The 19,824-nt window shown below is 39.6% G+C and overlaps 1 protein-coding gene across 1 annotated transcript; it reads right to left on the bottom strand.

Moving 5' to 3' along the window:
• Positions 1–8,941: 8,941 nt before the first annotated feature.
• Positions 8,942–14,379, bottom strand: LOC119742478 (perlucin-like protein). The gene is made up of 7 exons (XM_038218413.1): positions 14,295–14,379; positions 13,615–13,769; positions 12,752–12,882; positions 12,382–12,512; positions 11,327–11,452; positions 10,850–10,965; positions 8,942–9,825 (listed from the first exon to the last, which is right to left on the bottom strand). Exons 1-6 carry the CDS (start codon positions 14,344–14,346, stop codon positions 10,859–10,861), a joined length of 702 nt encoding a protein of 233 aa, XP_038074341.1. The 5' UTR covers positions 14,347–14,379; the 3' UTR covers positions 8,942–9,825; positions 10,850–10,858.
• Positions 14,380–19,824: the final 5,445 nt, after the last annotated feature.

The raw sequence follows: 19,824 nt of genomic DNA, 5'->3' as shown, positions 1-19,824 counted from the left end.
TTTGAACGAGCACAACGAGTGATGGGCAGGATTCAACATGGGACATGCATTTTGCAATATCTGAGGCGCTAATGATATTGCAAAATATGCAGGCCCGTGTTCAAATCCTCCCCATTACTCGTTCTGCTAGGAATACGCTTGCGCCGTGACAACACTTACATTATAGATTTCACCACACTTGCATTATACATTTCAATAATTTAATGTGAGATGCACATTAACGTATACGTAGGCTTTCCCGTACGCGTACCAAATGGTTCTAACTACTTTGGTGACACAGCTTTCAGTCTTACCTAAGTGGTGGATACATTGCATTTGACATACTGGATCAGTTCAAGCTTGGAGACTTGCTACCGGTAACATTAATTTTGGTTGCAATGTTTTTGTTTGTTTATTTCTCCTTCGGACGTACCGTATTCTAGCTGGCACACGAAGTGTAGAATCCCCAATGTATTGTGACAGTAAACGTCATTCCATTGTTTTGAACTCAGGATCATTTGCGTGCAGTCTTCATCGCCATACGCCCCTCCATTACTTGGTTCATTAGGAAGATTCCAGTTCCTGCGTGCATCAGAAAAAATACACATTTATGTTTTAACTAAATTGTTTTTGCCTCGATCTTATTTTCGGGCAAGCTTTGCCAGGGAAACAGGCAGGCAGGAGCTAAATCCCTGGAGGATGGGGGATAATCCCCCCACACACTTTTATTGCCAGGGGGAGGGCTATTGAATCATCTCTCCCGGCCCCCCGCCCCCGTTTTTCGTTTCCCCAAAATGCGAATTTCGAGATATTTACCGAACTTCACAACAACCCAAATGTATTCAATAGCACGGAAAATGAAGAAAAGGTACACAACAGCTTAAAATGCGCCGTTTTGATGTAAGCGCAAGTATGCATAAAAATGTACATCTGTATTATAAACAGCGCCGCCAGTTTAACGTTGTGTTCAACCATGGTTCATAATTAAGGGAACAAATGTGTGTTCCAGAGGTATTATATTAAAACACTCTGTTTAAAACCTGTGTGAGTCTGGATGGGTGATAATTACCCGAGGCGAAGCAAGATAATATAATTCCAAATTCCGCACAACAATTAACCAAAGAGAACCAGTTTTTGGTTATGGTCGTCAAAACGCAACCCAGGGTTTCTTTGGGTATTTTATTTTGGCCAATAAATCTTAAAGAGTAACAGGAGTAACTGCAAGCTTTACTCAGAAATGTTTCAAAAGAAAACAGTTTAAGGGTTGGGTCAGAAAGAGGGGGATTTGCTTTGATTTCGATTGATATATTGTACATCACATAGAATTCAGAGTCAGCAATCGAATTTGTAGAGTGTTCTTTTCTCTGACCTTTTAATCAATAACTTCGCTTGTAGAAATGAAGACATTTGTGAGAGGGCACAATTCTAAATTTTTATTCTAAAATAATACAATAATATGATCAAAACATCAAAGAATCGGAGGTCACAATTATTAAAGGTGCTTGATAGGGCGATGCATGGGCTTGACCACCGCATTGACAATGAATCCGGACCAAAGAAATTTCAGAATTGTCCGGTCTGGGAACCAGACTGACTTACGTGTAACTGGGCTTGGATCCGTCTGTCCAACGATGTTCACCTTCTATCGTCAGGTCATTTAAACCAATCCAAATGACTTTATAAGCACCATCAACTTCAGGCGCTGCCAAGTCACCGATGAAGTCCTAGCCATTGGTACACACAAACAACAATATCAACATGACCAATAGACCCTTTTTCATGAAGTGGCTTTACTGTGGACGTGTTTTGTTATTTATCTACAAATGCGTATCTCAGAAGAATATAGACCCATCCTCACCTGCGTGTAAGGAGTCTAAAAAGTGCAACATCTGACGTGAACATTAAAACTATAATGTTATACCAATTTGTTATTCAAATCTTCACTTAGGGGTAAACTTGCAAATAAATGTACGTGAGTTCATGGTAAATGAATCTGAAATTTGCAATTTACGTTCAAGCAAGGAAAAGACGGGAAAGTGTGCTTTGTTTGCCAAATAAGTGGTGGAAATTGCCAAGATGGGACCTAAACCTCGCCATGTAGGCCTAGTGAATACAAATAAACCACTAATAATGAAAACCTGCGCTCCGGGTCTCTTTTTAGAAATGAATAAAGATTTACAATATTGAGTGGTGACGTTATTCATGGAACTTAAAGAATGAATGTAGGTTTTCCAATGGTGCAAAATCATTGGTTTGTGGGTGGGTGGAGAACCATTCATTAGACACACCCTTGTAACAATATCATTAATGGTAAAAAGTCCTAAATCGAGGAACTTCGAACCCTCTGTCACCTTCTTTTGGCGAAGGTGAACCTTTTTCATTTCTGGTGGATATAGGACCATTCATATACCAACTTACGTTAGTTGCAGAATCAGTAATAACAGCCATACCAGCGCCTATATTCTCACAGTAACTCAAGGCATTAAACCAGGTGTCCAGTGGCCCAAAAAAATAGCAGTTATCATTGAATTCCCTCCAACCAGAAGGACAGGTCCCGGAGGACACTAAAAAAGAGAAAGAGAAAAGATATTCTCGTCATAAAAGCATCCAGAATGGCACATGACATAGTCTTGATTTAAGACATGTAAAGACATGTTCCTATGGGTTTTTTTTAATTTTCCAGATAAAGTGAGTGAAAGTAGTTGTCACTTCGTCTTTTAGCTACCGCCAAAGTCATAACATCAACTCGTGATTCAATTGTGTTTATAGGCTGTTAATCGTCTGTACATCGGTTAGACACAGTCATCACCAGATTTGCTTTGACGCTTTCGTGTGAACTCATCTGATATTGCAGTACATGCACAAAACGTGATTTCATGCCCAAAGATCCCTGTGTGATCTAAGCACAGTATTTTGATCACATAAAATGTACGCAATATCATAAACGCATCATATAGGCCTATAATGTTTTCAATTTTTCACCTGCAGTGCATGTTGTACCATCTCCGGTGTATCCACTGTTACATGCACAAGTGAAACCACCAGGAGTGTTAGTGCATGTAGCATTGGGATCACAGTTGTCTAATCCATCGGCACATTCATCCACATCTAAAATTAATTCAATCATAATAATTTCTGATCACATTTCTGTAAACGAAAAAAAAGCTGATGCGATGTTAACGGTGGAAATCCCTGATTCCCCCCCCCCCCTTAAGAAAACAGAGTAGAGTGAAACGTATGCCTTATCTTTTGATATTTATTTTCCAACTACAGCCAAGGTGTAAACGAGAAAGCACTCGCACCGAGGGCGCAACCATCGCCAATGCTAAACAATGCTATTTGAGATTGATTCGTCTTTCAGGCCTACCGTTATATTTCAGTTGGCAAACGTAGTGCCATTTATCCGAAGGACATCCGACATCATTCCACTCTTTCGAGTTTACGCGAATCTGCGCGCAGTCTTCACCTCCCATATCATTCGGTTCGCCGGGAGCCCAGTTCCTGCAAGGGTTACGAAGAACTTGAAAAGTATGCAAACAAAACTTTGAGCCACGTTTTCCCAGGAAAGCCGAAAGGTGCCCGGGAATTAGCATTAATATTTGTTCAAGGAAGAGCTGAATATTACAATCTGGCGGCCTACCTTATCAGGGTCCAATTGCAGGCATTTTGTTTTACCAAAACTATGCTATTATACATGTACATAGCAAGTCGCCAATTGACAGCTTTTGTTATTTGACTTACTCATAAGTGGGCTTGGATCCGTCAGTCCAACGAAAGTCACCCTCAGTTGCCCGGTCATTCAAACCAAGCCAGAACTGGGTATCAGAGGTACCGGTATGAAATTCCAGCTTGCCCATGTTGGCGATGTAGTCCTATTATTATTAGACACACAAAGATTACCATAAGTACGCCCTCAGCGGTGGAAATCATCACGTGCGATAACAAGAAGCTACCCACAATTTTAATACTTTGACTCTCGTGTTTTATTCACAAAATGTAGTGAAAGAGGTTGGTCGTTTAGCAGGGACAGTACGAGCGAAGCTAACAAAGTGACCAGAGCAGCACTTGGTATATGAGCTTCTTATAAAAAGTAATATCTGTCACTTTACGGCACATTCCTAAGTAGGCCTAAGCATGACTTATAGCAACATACGAATGTGACCTGTTGGTATGGCGTGTGCGCTATGTGCTCATAGACGGCACGCTGCGCGTGTTACCCACACACGCGTACACACCGTGGCAATCTTTTCTGCTTGAAACGTGGTGAGTAATCTTTTTAAAAATCCTGAATCCACATCCAGATCTGGATCACTTCCAAATTGCTATCGATTTGTACTTGTATTTAAAGGACCTTGCACCACCCCCCCCCCCCAAAAAAAACGCATGAAACTCCGTCCATCCCTTTTTTGGTTATCCTGTTCACAGACAATTAACCAACCAACAAACCAACGCCGATGAACACATAAACTCATTGGCGGAGGTAACTAAAGTTCCAAATCACGGTACAAAAAAAATAGCACTTTCTCTTGAGCATCTAACCACCGTGTGCATGGCAGGAAAGAGTCAAACACTTTAGGGGAAAAAATCAAGCGCAGTCGGACCGACTTGGTCTCTTACGTTTGTAGCCGAATCCGTGATAACAGCCAAAACGGCGCCTCTTTGCAGACAGTCATCTCTGGCTTCGGTCCAGTATTTGATAGCCCCAAAATAGTAGCAGTTTCCATTGAATGCCCTCCAGCCAGAAGGACATGGTTGGGTAGTTTGGGCGGATACTATGATTGCAAACGAGACAGACAACGTCTTGAACTGGCGTGAGCTAGACAAAAACACACAGGGGATTTTTTCCCCGTCGTGTGCACCATGTTACATTATGGCTGCCGTGCGTATAGCTTGAGTTGGATGAACAAATCTCAAAAACCAGTTTTGAATCTTGAAGGAAAAGAGTTCCTTTTTTCTCCCAAATTCAAAGCCTAGCTGTTTGGCGGTGGGATGAAAACTGTTTTAATAACGGTGAGGAAAAGCAGATTCTGCAATTAAGAGCTGTGAAGTTCATCACCAATCACTAGTCAAATCGCAATCATCGCAAGTCAAACCATGACTCCGTAACTATTCTAAACACAGATCAGTGTTAATAAACGGAAATATTAAAATAAGAGTACGAGTGAAAATTGAAATACTTTTTCGTGGTTTATTTGAGCAGCTCGTGACTTGATTTAAGACTAGAGGCTAGACTAGTGACACAACTGTGATTACATGACTACTCTGGTTTTGAAGCAGGATAAAAGGTTGCATTGGACAACATTTGTTACTCACCGTAAGTAGCAACAGCCAGCAGCAGAGCAAGAGCGCGTCCCATCTTGGCCATGACGTCCGATGTCGAACTGACTTCTGGGTTGCAAATCGTCCACTCTTTATTAGTTTCACGCGCGAGCAACAGGTGGTTGGATCTTTACAAACAAAGCAATTAGTGCAAGCAATTTGGATCCAGTAAAAGACTTAATGACTTGCTGCGTAATTACTTCGAATCATTAGTTATTGGAGGAACTTTCTCTTTTATTGGTGTCAAAGCGACAACCCTTTAAAATAAATTTTGGCAAAGCGATTTCAGCCATGCTTTGTACTGAAATTTCTGACATTAAAGTGTTTTAGTAAGTTAGTAAGTTATCAGAGACACAAGGAATTTGGTTGTCCCTTGAAATCGAGAGCCCATCTAGTAGCTAGAAATTCCCCCTTGACTGCTACATGTAAGTTGTAGCTCCATCGTTTCAGTTTGAAGACGGAGGAATATCCCCCCAAAAAGCATCCCTGTCCATTGTGCTACAGCATCTACTTGATGGCTCTCCATCGGGAAAGCTTTCAGTAAGATTTTCACAAAGGCAGTTATACTGAGCGGGTTATTGAAATATAATATAACTACATGCCGCTTACATGACCATGTTGTTATTTAGCGTTCTTCGCAAGAGGGTGTTTAAATGCAACAAATACCTTAAAAAAACAGGTTTCTTCAAATAATCATTCCGTGACGGGTACGCTTTATAGCATAAAAATCTAAAACTTCAAATTACAGGTCTTGCAAGTTACAAACTGTTAAGTTACCAAACTTCCGAATTTCAAACTGTCAAAAAACCTTAATAATAGTTCACCTGACGGCCAATTGAAGTTTATATTGGAGCGCGTGGTCCGTTGAACCTATTTTTCGTCGGTAATCATTAACTTGTAAACACATGTCTGAAATTAGCAAGATTTATCCCGCAGATAGCTCCACACGTAAAATATTCCTGATTTTCGTGACCTGGTGACGTGCTATATGCACGATGATTTACACCATCTGGGCGTTTTGTCTCCGTCCTGGTTTCCATCACCTTTTACGCTTCTTCCACTCGCAGGAGACTGCATTGAATGCGGGTTAGGCTATATCTCTGTGAAAGACTTCAAAATCAGCATGGATAGCAAAATGATCATCCAAACTCAGAAGTAAAATGTGGGCAACACAATACCTGTCTGTATATTATCCATTCTTAAGAGTTTCAGTTTAAAAATCGGGGCTCGCATTTACAAAATTCAATGTCAAGCGTTGCGCAAGGCATCAGTACCTAAGGACCTCATGGGCTTATTGGCTAGAATGTCATATAGTGTTTAAAGACTCACTTCACGTGTTGATCGAAACGTTGAGATGGGCGTCACCAAAACAATTGTTCAAAGTTGTACGTCATTTTACAGTGCGCCATATTAGCTGGTGAGAAAAGCCCGGTCGTACCGCTTTTTTCAGGTCTAAACTTGATTTGTTTGTTATTCCATCTTCCTCATTTTTTTTGTTTTTAACCATTTTGAGGACATCACCATCTTTGGAATTACAATTACGCCAAGAAAGGGTCATGAAAACCAGGATGCAGGCAAAGCGCACAGATGGTATAAATCATCTTGCATAGCACGTGACCAGGTCACAAAAACAGGTTTATTCGTTTTATATACATACATTTTGAACAATCAACAGGATATAGAAGAACCATCCAGATTGTACAAATGATGTTTACAAGTGGATAATTAGCCCGATTAGAAATTAGCCCGAGCGGACTGCATGACAAGCACGCAATATCAAACAAGGCACCAACAGTGAATTTCACCGTATTATGAACTTTCAGTTTTTTCGAAAGGTTTGGAAATTGTGTACGTTTGGCAATTTAGGAAGGGATCAATCTCGTTTTGTGGCATCCTCGTTTCAGGGTCTACTTTCAACCTTGAGACAATTCGGGCGATTCACAATGCAGTGCGCCACTAAGAGTTTGCCATGGAGAGTCCATTTTTCAAGTTTCCGGTCGACAAAACATGGCCCATTTATGGCCCATTTGAATGAGTGTCAGATTCAAAGGAATCAGTACATTAAGTCCTTTTGTGCTTACCGGCTAAATGTTCAATGTTTAAAGAAGTCCTACCATGCCTAGATAAAACCAGGGACATACCTCACGTGATGATCGAAAGCTTGAGACAGTGCGGCAGCAAAACAAACTATGACAGTTTCACAACAGTATACAGTGCACATAAAAGCCCTGGCTGTCATTGTTCTTTTTTTAAGACGCACACATTACTTATTTCACGTCCCAGTTTCGTCTTTGTTTGCTTTGAGGTCTTTCAAAGACATGACTTTCTTGTACAGATGGAGTATGGCAGTTGGTGGAGGATACCGACGTGGACGTGCATGATACGAACAACCCAGACGCTGAGATGCTCTTTTGGCTATATTGCAAATGTATTTAACCCCGCTGAGGTTGGAGGTAATATCCAATCCAAGCAGACGGGTAATGGCAAGGAATCCAGAAATAAGCCAGGGAGGGATGGTTATCTTGAGCTGGACAAAGACAGCAGGTGAGTCTTCGTTCGATTGAAGGTGACAAGTCAGTCACTAACCTAGCCAACAATATTCTCAAGGTCATGTTTGAGAGTAGCACTAGCTTGACAGTGAGGAGTTGACAAAGCATCTGAGTTTGCAGTACATAGCGTTGAATCGTCAGCATGGATGGCTTACTTTGATAGCCAGTCAGGTATAGGTCATTGGACATTGATATGGCGAGGATTGACATCAAAGTGTCGTTCCAGGGCCAGGTTAAATACACAAGAACAGAGGATCTAGGACGGCGTGAAGGCAGAATGACCAGGGGCATCGCCAGACTAATTTTAGAATGGGAGTGTATGGCAACAAATTAGCCCGGTAGACCCTCCGTAGTGCATGGAGGGTAGCCAGGATTTGTTTTCGTTTACCCGGCCGCCGCAAAATGAAGTGAGCGGAGGAGGGGCGGGGGGGGGGGGGGCTGGACACAATCTGACTAAATGGGGGGACTGTTCAGAGCAGACAATTTGAACAATATCGGACAATAGGGGGTGCTATTCGTATATTGGCCGAAAAACAAACAAATTTGCTGACAGGGTGGTGAATTTCCAGAAAAGAAAATGACTAATTGGGGAATTCAAGACCCCCTCCCCTTCTCCCCATGCAATGCCCGGGAGTATGACGGGCTAAAGGACGCATTATTGGCCGGTTGAAACTGTATTCGCGTTTAACAGACTTGTGTGCTGGTCATCAGGTCTGGAGAGTGGGAATGCCCAAAGACGTGTGTCTTTTGCAAGAGATTTAAAAGAAATCTGCTCAGGGTCGTAGCTGAATTACTTTTCATTAACTCCTTCTTTTCCATGAACACTCTTTTCATGAAATTTTTCTCTTTCATTGAGCCACTCTTAATTATTTTCGAAAAGAGAAGGTTGTTTAGAACGGCGACGAGTCTCATTTTGCTCTGAAGACGACAGATTTAGCCCTAGAAATATCAAAAGACCCCCCAAAAAGGAACAACACACACTCTCATTTTGCCACCACCAAACGCAAAGGGTACAATTTTATTTCGATTAGAAACATCATAATCTCATTTGTAATTCAATAAGACTAAATATAAATCTCTTTAATTAAGCCCCTGATTTACATTTAACCACTTCTCACAATTAATGCTGACTCAAACGAATATGACTTTCTTCGGCTCCGTGGTCAGAATCACAATGATTTGACTTACCAATCAAGCTTTCGGGATGTATTTATTTAAATGATTAACATGACTGAGTAAACATAATTCAACTTGAACAAAAAAATACAGTCAAATTGAAAGAAAGAAATAGACGTTCGCACAGCAAACATCTGTAATATGTATGCACAGTCGGTGATTAATTATGCATTACTATCGCTTTTGACGAACAAATTGTGACCATTCAACGGGCGTGTACTATCGATGCCTTCGGTCCAGTTTGGAGCTAAAATAAAATGTCATTTGAAGTTGTTTCTCAAAGCAGTGCATAAAACGTACTTCTTTCTGTCTTCTGTATTCTGTCAGCGTTACCATGAATGTGTAAAGGGAGGCAGCCATGTTGTTAAGCATTCATGTGATAGGATCAGCTGATTGTTATCAACGCATCAAAAGACTTCGTGTCGTTGCTAACCAAGATTGCGTCGCGCATAAATTTGCATACCCAAACCTGTAGGATTTGCAGCAAATGGACGATATACTTAGACGAATATTAAATAGCCACGAATTCGCGTAAATTTGAGCAGCTTACTCGACATGCTCAAAATGATCTAAGGAAACAGAATACGAATATTAATAGATATTATTGTCCTTACACTACATACATTATTTTCAATTTTTGGAGATTACCATTGAGAATTTGAAAGCATGCAAATTCAAAAAAAACGAAAGAAAGATTCAAAACGAAGAAGGAAACAGAGCTTGTCAAATTGAAGGCAAGTCTGTTATTTCTTGCAACCACTTGTCAGTTAGGCCAGTCCATGTAAAGCTTCAGAATTCGGATCTGAAACAGAAACAAAAAAAATAGATTATTTCTTATAAATCTGAAGGATAGTTGCTTCAAGATACAACGTCTTTCTTTTGGACAAGAATTTATTTTGAAATCGCACTTTGTATTTCTTAGAACATAATCATAATCCGGGGGTAAAAACTAGACCAGTTTATGGAGAAGATCATAAGTCAACTGTAATAAAAACTTTTTTACATTGGCCAATCTAATTGACATGCTCAACACACACATGGGCGTAGGCAGAATAATGCCACACAGTCAGGTAATGTCATTTTGACAAAAGCTTGCTCCGTTGCCGACAAAAACCACGCTTTTAAAGATGCATTTATTCACGAGTCGGCCATATTAAATTGAAAACGAAGTAAAATCTTCATTTGATGAACTTGCGAATAGAAATAAATGCTATGACATAAAGTTAATTACAAAATAATACCAGTCTGCTCCGATGAATAATTTCAAGTTTATGATTAAACATACCTAATATTTTGAGCCATATTATAAAAAAAATATAGTGAGGCTTGGAACACATAAATGGTCAGCCAGACAGGCACCATTCGATTCGGGCGATTCATTATGCCGTGTGCCACAAACAGTTTGACATGGAGAGTCCATTTTCAAGTTTACGTTCGACAAAACATGGCCCATTCGAATGAGTGAGTAGAAAACTTGAGCTAATTTGTTATAGATTGGGGCATAGCGTTCTGCCGCTTTACAAAAAAACACCATATTGATAAACAGCAAAGAAAAAGGGCAAACAGATACTCGAATCATATGCTAACGTAACTACAAACCGGAAAAACGAACGATTTCAATTGTCCCGCGCTGCGAATTCAACTGTCGACCATCGCCCACAATGCTCTGGGAAAAAAATGAACTCTCCGTCTCAAACTCTTGGTGGCGCACTGCCTTGTGAATCGCCGAATTGAACTGTTTACAATTTATAAAATACATGTTCGTACAGGGAACACGATGTCTTCCTCGTGAATAAGGCATATTGTAAAACTGTATGATTGTGTACCTTAAGGCTTTACACTCCGCAATTCAGTTCATCTTCAGCACCGGGACAGTCCACGGTACGATCACAAGCCCACTCTTTAGGAATGGTTTGCCCGTCAGAGCAGAGGAAAGTGTCATCTGTAAAAAATACATTTAAAAAAAGGAAAGCACGATTTTTATGGTTTCCAACCTTATACTCTGGTGGAAATGCCAAACAGTCTGGCCATCGTCTTTTAGCTACCGCCAAAGTCATAACATCAACTCGTAATTCAATTGTGTTTATAAGCTGTTATTTGTCTGTAAAATCGGTTGGATACAGTCATCACCAGATTTGCTTTGACGCTTTCGTGTGAACTCATCTGATATTGCAGTACATGCACAAAACGTGATTTCATGCCCAAAGATCCCTGTGTGATCTAAGCACAGTATTTTGATCACATAAAATGTACGCACTATCATAAACGCATCATATAGGCCTGTATTGTTTTCAATTTTTCACCTGCAGTGCAAGTTGTACCATCCCCGGTGTAGCCAGCATTACATGCACAAGTGAAACCACCAGGAGTGTTAGTGCAGGAAGCATTGGGATCACAGTTGTCTAATCCATTGGCACATTCATCCACATCTAAAATAAATTCAATCATAATAATTTCTGGTCACATTTCTATAAACGAAAAAGAGCTTATGCGATGTTAACGGTGGAAATACCTGATTCTACCTTAGGAAAAACAAAGTAGACTGAAACGTATGCCTTATCTTTTGATATTTATTTTCCAACTACAGCCCAGGTATAAACGAGAAAGCACTCGGAGGTCGCAACCATCGCCAATGCTAAACGATTCCCCGCCGTATAGTAAAGTACATCCAATTAACACGAGGAACTTTTAAAATGCTCAATCCATCATGTTCTGAAATCAAAGGGCAGAAGCACTCGTATTAATATGTATTGTTCACTCGTTGAATACAGAATTATTAAATGCATAGCAGAATTGTACCAATTCCATAGGGTCACTTTACATTAGGTTCATAAAACAGGGACTGTATAATGACTGTAACATACACGGTCCGTCACTTGCAATGCGTGCACGGTATATGGCCCGGAGATGGACGGTTGAACTAATTTTTTCGGGGGGGGGGGGAGGTGCCCCAATTTCATGGTCTATGGCATACTTGCATCTCCAAAATGATGAAGAATCCTTAAACAAATCTGCAACCGGATCGCCTCCAAAATCTAATGGATTCGTACCTGTACCAAGGACCACCCTCACACAATTTTTCATGCAAATCCGTCGACAGGTTGTTGAGTTATCGTGTCCACAGACAAACCAACCAACCAACAAATAAACGGTGAAAACATAACCTCGGTGAAAACATAACCTCCTTGTCAGAGGTAAAAAAACAGCTGCTATTTACAATATTGTCCTCATGTTTCAATATACAAAATGGCTGTTGCATTCATAAAAAAAGCTATATGCCTTATTTGTAAAGTATCAATTCATTCCCATAGATATTATTTTGAGAGGTGTTTGAGATTGAGTCGTCTTTCATGCCTACCGTAATTCAGTTGGCAAACGTAGTGCCATATAGCCGAAGAACATCCGGCATCATTCCACTCTTTCGAGTTTACGTAAATCTGCGCGCAGTCTTCATCTCCCGAATTATTCGGTTCGCCGGGAGCCCAGTTCCTGCAAGGGTTACGAAGAACTTGAAAAGTATGCAAACAAAACTTTGAGCCACGTTTTCCCAGGGAACCCGGAAGGCACCCGGAATTAGCATTAATGTTTGTTCAAGGAAGAGCTGAATATTACAATCTGGTGGCCTACATTATCAGGGTCCAATTGCAGGCATTTTGTTTTACCAAAACAATGCTATTATACATGTACATAGCAAGTCGCCAATTGACAGCTTTTATTAATTGACTTACTCATAAGTGGGCTTGGATCCGTCAGTCCAACGAAAGTCACCCTCAGTTGCCCGGTCATTCAAACCAAGCCAGAACTGGGTATCATAGGTACCGACGTGATTCTCCAGCTTGCCCATGTTGGCGATATAGTCCTTTTATATAAGACACACAAAGATTACCATAAGTACGCCCTCAGCGGTGGGAATCATCACGTGCGATAACAAGAAGCTACCCACAACTTTAATACTTTGACTCTCGTGTTTTATTCACAAAATGTAGTGAAAGAGGTTGGTCGTTTAGCAGGGACAGTACGAGCGAAGCTAACAAAGTGACCAGAGCAGCACTTGGTATATGAGCTTCTTATAAAAAGTAATCTCTGTCACTCTACGGCACATTCCTAAGTAAGCATGACTTATAGCAACATACGAATGTGACCTGTTGGTATGACGTGTGCGCTATGCGCTCATAGACTGCACGCTGCGCGCGTTTCCCACACACGCGTACACACCGTGGCAATCTTTTCTGTTTGAAATGTGGTGAATTATCTTTTTGAAAATCCGGAATCCACATCCAGATCTGGATCACTTCCAAATTGTTATCGATTTGTACTTGAGTTCAAAGGACCTTGCACCCCCCCCCCAAAAAAAAGGTCCATCCTTGTTTTGGTTATCCTGTTCAAAGACAATTAACCAACCAACCACCAACCAACAAACCAACGCCGATGAACACATAAACTCATTGGCGGAGGTAACTAAAGTTCCAAATTACGGTACAAAAATAATATAACTTTCTCTTGAGCATCTAACGACCGTGTGCATTGGAGGAAAAAGTCAAGCACTTTAGGGGGAAAAATCAAGCGCAGTCGGACCGACTCGGTCTCTTACGTTTGTAGCCGAATCCGTGATAATAGCCAAACCGGCGCCTCTTTGCAGACAGTCATCTCTGGCTTCGGTCCAGTATTTCATATCCCCAAAATAGTAGCAGTTTCCATTGAATGCCCTCCAGCCAGAAGGACATGGTTGGGTAGTTTGGGCGGATACTATGATTGCAAACGAGACAGACAACGTCTTGAATTGGCGTGAGCTAGACAAAAACACACAGGGGATTGTTTTCCCCTCGTGTGCACCATGTTACATTATGGCTGTCGTCCGTATAGCTTGAGTTGGATGAACAAATCTCAAAAACCAGTTTTAAATCTTGAAGGAAAAGAGTTCCTTTTCTCTCCCAAATTCAAAGCCTAGCTGTTTGGTGGTGGGATGAAAACTGTTTTAATAACGGTGAGGAAAAGCAGATTCTGCAATTAAGAGCTGTGAAGTTTATCACCAATCATCGCAAGTTAAACCATGACTCCATCACTATTCTAAACACAAGTCAGTTTTAATAAACGGAAATATTAAAATAAGAGTACGAGTGAAAATTGAAATACTTTGTCGCGGTTTATTTGAGCAGCTCGTGACTTGATTTAAGACTAGAGGCTAGACTAGTGACGCAACTGTGATTACATGACTACTCTGGTTTTGAAGCAGGATAAAAGGTGGCATTGGACAACATTGTTGTAACTCACCGGTAGTAGCAACAGCCAGCAGCAGAGCAAGAGCGCGTCCCATCTTGGCCATGACGTCCGATGGCGAACTGACTTCTGGGTTGCAAATCGTCCACTCTTTATTAGTTTCACGCGCGAGCAACAGGTGGTTGGATCTTTACAAACAAAGCAATTAGTGCAAGCAATTTGGATCCAGTAAAAGACTTAATGACTTGCTGCGTAATTACTTCGAATCATTAGTTATTGGAGAAACTTTCTCTTTTATCGGTGTCAACGCGACAACCCTTTATAATAAATTTTGGCAAGGCGATTCCAGCCATGCTTTTTGTACTGAAATTTCTGACATTAAAGTGTTTTAGTAAGTTAGTAAGTTATCAGAGACACAAGGAATTTGGTTGTCCTTTGAAATCGAGAGCCCATCTAGTAGCTAGAAATTCCCCCTTCGATTGCTATATGTAAGTTGTAGCTCCATCGTTTCAGTCGGAAGCCGGAGGAATATCCCCCCAAAAAAGCATCCCTGCTCATTGTGCTACAGCATCTACTTGATAGTTCTCCATCAGGAAAGCTTTCAGTAAGATGTTAACAAAGGCAGTTATACTGAGCGGGTTATTGAAATATAATATAACTACATGCAGCTTACATGACCATGTTGTTATTTAGCGTTCTTCGCAAGAGGGCGTTTAAATGCAGCAAATACCTTTAAAAAAAAACAGGTTTCTTCAAATAATCATTCCGTGACGGGTACGCTTTAGCATAAAAATCTAATACTTCAAATTACAGATCTTGCAAGTTACAAACTGTTAAGTTACCAAACTTCCGAATTTCAAACTGTCAAAAACCTTAATAATAGTTCACCTGACGGCCAATTGAAATTTATATTGGAGCGCGTGGTCCGTTGGACCTATTTTTCGTCGGTAATCATTAACTTGTAAAACACATGTCTAAAACTAGCAAAATTTATCCCGCAGATAGTTCCACACGTAAAATATTCCTGATTTTCGTGACCTGGTCACGTGCTATGTGCACGATGATTTAGACCATCTGTGCGTTTTGTCTCCGTCCTGGTTTCCATCACCTTTTACGCTTCTTCCGCTCGCAGGAGACTGCGTTGAACGCGGGTTATATCTCTGTGAAAGACTTCAAAATCAGCATGGATAGCAAAATGATCATCCAAACTCAGAAGTAAAATGTAGAGCAACACAATACCTGTCTGTATATTATCCATTCTTAAGAGTTTCAGTTTAAAAATCGGGGCTCGCATTTACAAAATTCAATGTCAAGCGTTGCGCAAGGCATCAGTACCTAAGGACCTCATGGGCTTATTGGCTAAAATGTCATATAGTGTTGAAAGACTCACTTCACGTGTTGATCGGAACCTTGAGAAGGTCGTCACCAAAACAAACGTTCAAAGTTGCACGTCATTTTACAGTGCGCCATATTGGCTGGTGAGAAAAGCCCGGTCGCACCGCTTTTTCAGGCCTAAACTTGATTTGTTTGTTATTCCATCTTCCTCTTAGTTTGTTATTAACCATTTTGAAGACATCACCATCTTTGGAATTACAATTATGCAAAGAAAGGGTCATGAAAACCAGGATGGAGGCAAAGCGCACAGATGGTATAAATCATATTGCATAGCACGTGACCAGGTCACAAAAACCAGGTTATTTGCTTTATATATATATTTGGAACGATCTACAGGATTAATATGAACCATCCAGATTGTACAAATGATGTTTACAAGTAGATAATTAGCCCGATTAGAAATTAGCCCGAGCGGACCGCATGACAAACACGCAATATCAAACTAGGCAGCAACAGTGAATTTCACCGTATTATGAACTTTCAGGGGTTTTTTTTAAGGTTTGGAAATTGAGTACGTTTGGCAATTTAGGACGGGATCAATCTCGTTTTGTGGCATCCTCGTTTTCAGGGTCTACTTTTAACCTTGAGACAATTCGGGCGATTCACAATGCAATGCGCCACCAAGGGTTTGCCATGGAGATTCCATTTTTCAAGTTTACGGTCGACAAAACATGGCCCATTTAAATGAGTGTCAGTAGACAACTTGAGCTATTTTGTTATAGACTGGGGTATAGCGTTCTGCCGCCTCACAAAAAAAAACATGATGTTGATAAAAAGAAAAGAAAAGGGCATAACGCATACTCAAATCATACACTTTTTACGAAACTACTGACCGGAAAAAAAGTAACAAATTCAAATGTCCCGCGCTACGAATATGTTGGCCATCTCCCGTGACAGGCTTTATGATGGATCTCGACTGTCTGGGTTTTTTTGCCAGAGTTTAATCTTGAAAACTATACAAATCATCATTTTTCCATTTTTTCAGAGGATACTTTCCCCCGCTCTGACGAGTAGGCCGGTGTTCCGATGTTGAAGAACATCTTGCGGGCTGTAAAGGCTATGAAGGTGATAATTAATATATGTTTACAATTCGTTCTTTAAAGCACATCGTTACGGCAACGGAGCGAACTGATATTTATCAAAAATGATATAACGTTACTGCGTGGCATTATGCCTCTGCCAGGCTCTGCATGCCCTTGCGTGTGTTGGGCGTGTAGATTAGACATGTTAGATGGATTAATTAGTTAATATTTAATTTAATAAAAAGACGTTAGTTGTAGTTTACTTATCTTTGGGCTTGTTTAGGTTTTGCCCCCAAACTGATTTGTGTTTATGTCTTAGAACACAAATGCAATTGGTCTTAAATCAACTTTCCTTCAGATTTATAAGAAATAATAATTCACATTGTACTCTGTATGTTTCTATTTCAGATCAAAATTCTGCGTCAAGTGACAGTGAGAACGAAAAGAACAACTTTGCTTTATCTCATTCTTTTTGATTCGAGCGTTTGTTTCCTCGAGTTTTGATTTCGCATTCTTTTTCAATCAAGTTCACGATAAAAACAATAACAATTTCTCCAATGGTTATTATGAAAATTTGAATAGAAAATTTTACGTTTTTCTTATCTTTTCTTTTCTTGCAAGTTTTTTCTTATCTTTTCTTTTCTTGCAAGTTCAATCCGAATGAAAATCAATGTTTATTTTTCGCGTGTAAAACACTACATTGTTACGATCATAATTATTTTTATCGTTGGACTGTTTCTCATGATATTCAATACCCCTCTGTTACACATCGTGGAAATTAATTGCACGAAATTTCAGTTTAATACATCTTGTATTTCTTGAGTTATTGATCGGAAACTGAGTTGGTATTTTTGTTCAATAGTGCAGCATCCGCATCAATATTCTTTTATTTAATAGAGGGCGCGCCACATAAATAGTGGTCTCGATAATTATCCACCACCAAACTCGTTTGGGGGGCAACAACTCCAGAAATACAAAATGTTTTAAATTGAAATTTTGTCTAGTGATTTGTCATTATGTTTAACATTACGACATTTAATTTAATGAGAAACCGTCAAACAATGAATCAATATAGACCGTAACAAACTAACAATACAGTGTTTTAAGAGCGAAAAATGCAATCCGAATGAAAATCAATGTTTATTTTTCGCGTGTAAAACACTACAATGTTACGATCATATTATTTTTATCGTTGGACTGTTTCTCATGATATTCAATACCCCTCTGTTACACATCGTGGAAATTAATTGCACGAAATTTCAGTTTAATACATCTTGTATTTCTTGAGTTATTGATCGGAAACTGAGTTGGTATTTTTGTTCAATAGTCCAGCATCCGCATTAATATTCTTTTATTTAATAGAGGGCGAGCCACATAAATAGTGGTCTCGATAATTATCCACCACCAAACTCGTTTTGGGGGCAACAACTCCAGAAATACAAAATGTTTTTAATTGAATTTTTGTCTAGTTATTTGTCATTATGTTTAACATTACGGGATTTAATTTAATAAGAAACCGTCAAACAATGAAGTTATATAGACCGTAACAATACAGTGTTTTAAGCGCGACAAATGCAATCCGAATGAAAATCAATGTTTATTTTTCGCGTGTAAAACACTACATTGTTACGATCATATTATTTTTATCGTTGGACTGTTTCTCATGATATTCAATACCCCTCTGTTACACATCGTGGAAATTAATTGCACGAAATTTCAGTTTAATACATCTTGTATTTCTTGAGTTATTGATCGGAAACTGAGTTGGTATTTTTGTTCAATAGTGCAGCATCCGCATTAATATTCTTTTATTTAATAGAGGGCGCGCCACATAAATAGTGGTCTCCATAATTATCCACCACCAAACTCGTTTGGGGGGCAACAACTCCAGAAATACAAAATGTTTTTAATTGAATTTTTGTCTAGTGGTTTATCATTATGTTTAACATTACGACATTTAATTTAATAAGAAACCGTCAAACAATGAATCAATATAGACCGTAACAATACAGTGTTTTAAGCGCGACAAATGCAATCCGAATGAAAATCAATGTTTATTTTTCGCGTGTAAAACACTATATTGTTACGATCATATTATTTTTATCGTTGGACTGTTTCTCATGATATTCAATACCCCTCTGTTACACATCGTGGAAATTAATTGCACGAAATTTCAGTTTAATACATCTTGTATTTCTTGAGTTATTGATCGGAAACTGAGTTTGTATTTTTGTTCAATAGTTCAGCATCCGTACCAATATTCTTTTATTTAATAGAGGGCGCGCCACATGAAAAGTGGTCTCGATAATTATCCACCACCAAACTCTTTTTTTGGGGGGGGGGCAGCAGCTCCAGAAATACAAAATGTTTTAAATTGAATTTTCGTCTAGTGATTTGTCATTATGTTTAACATTACCAGATTTAATTTGATAAGAAACCGTCAAACAATGAAGCAATATTGACCCTAACAATACAGTGTTTTAAGCGCGACAACTTGTGCACGTTAATTCCCAAACGTCCTCCTGGCAATTGAAATCTTCACATAAGCATGCTGCTTTTTGACGAATTTTATCATCTGAGTACTTCTCTTGATCGTTTTCTGTATACAGTGTTACAAGAAGTTTAATGATGAACAGAAACACTTTGAAATAATTTACATATTTTCATTTAGAGTGCACTTATGAGATACGGTCATTGTCATAAAAACGTCCTTTTGTTCTATTTGCGTTAATGGTATCAGACAAAATGAATATTCCATCAGTAAGCTGAAGGGTCCTCTTGTAGTTACTTTGGTGGAGAAAAAAAATGAAAGAAAAACTTTACGAATGTACACAAAAAAGTTACTGTCAGTCTAACTGTCTATTTTCAACACACAGTAACCCGACAGCTCCCTTTAGCTACTGCAGTAACACAATAAATAATGCATATCATCTTGCAGACCGACCTGCATCTGTTATTAAAAAATGCCGAGGAGTACGAACCCATTTGTCAAAAAGAGACCACAATTACGTTTTTACGCGGAAACCAAAATCTTCTAAGTGACAAAATAACGCGCGTGTGCTCATCTACCCATAGTTGTGTACACGGATAATGCGCAAATGTAGGGGAAAACACTGCCCTAGATCAACTTGACCGTTTTCACGAAGAGCGAAAGTGCATTTTACCCC

The sequence above is a fragment of the Patiria miniata genome, unplaced genomic scaffold, assembly GCF_015706575.1.
Source record: "Patiria miniata isolate m_02_andy unplaced genomic scaffold, ASM1570657v1 HiC_scaffold_6, whole genome shotgun sequence".
Taxonomy (NCBI): Eukaryota; Metazoa; Echinodermata; class Asteroidea; order Valvatida; family Asterinidae; genus Patiria; species Patiria miniata.
This window is presented reverse-complemented; position numbering and strand designations above follow the sequence as displayed.

Coding starts and splice junctions, on each gene's coding strand:
- LOC119742478 (XM_038218413.1), bottom strand. CDS start 14,346: ATGGCCAAGATGGGACGCGCTCTTGCTCTGCTGCTGGCTGTTGCTACT. Junction 13,770..14,294: donor GCTGGCTGTTGCTACTACCG/GTGAGTTACAAC, acceptor TTGCAATCATAG/TATCCGCCCAAACTACCCAA. Junction 12,513..12,751: donor GGATCCAAGCCCACTTATGA/GTAAGTCAATTA, acceptor TAACCCTTGCAG/GAACTGGGCTCCCGGCGAAC.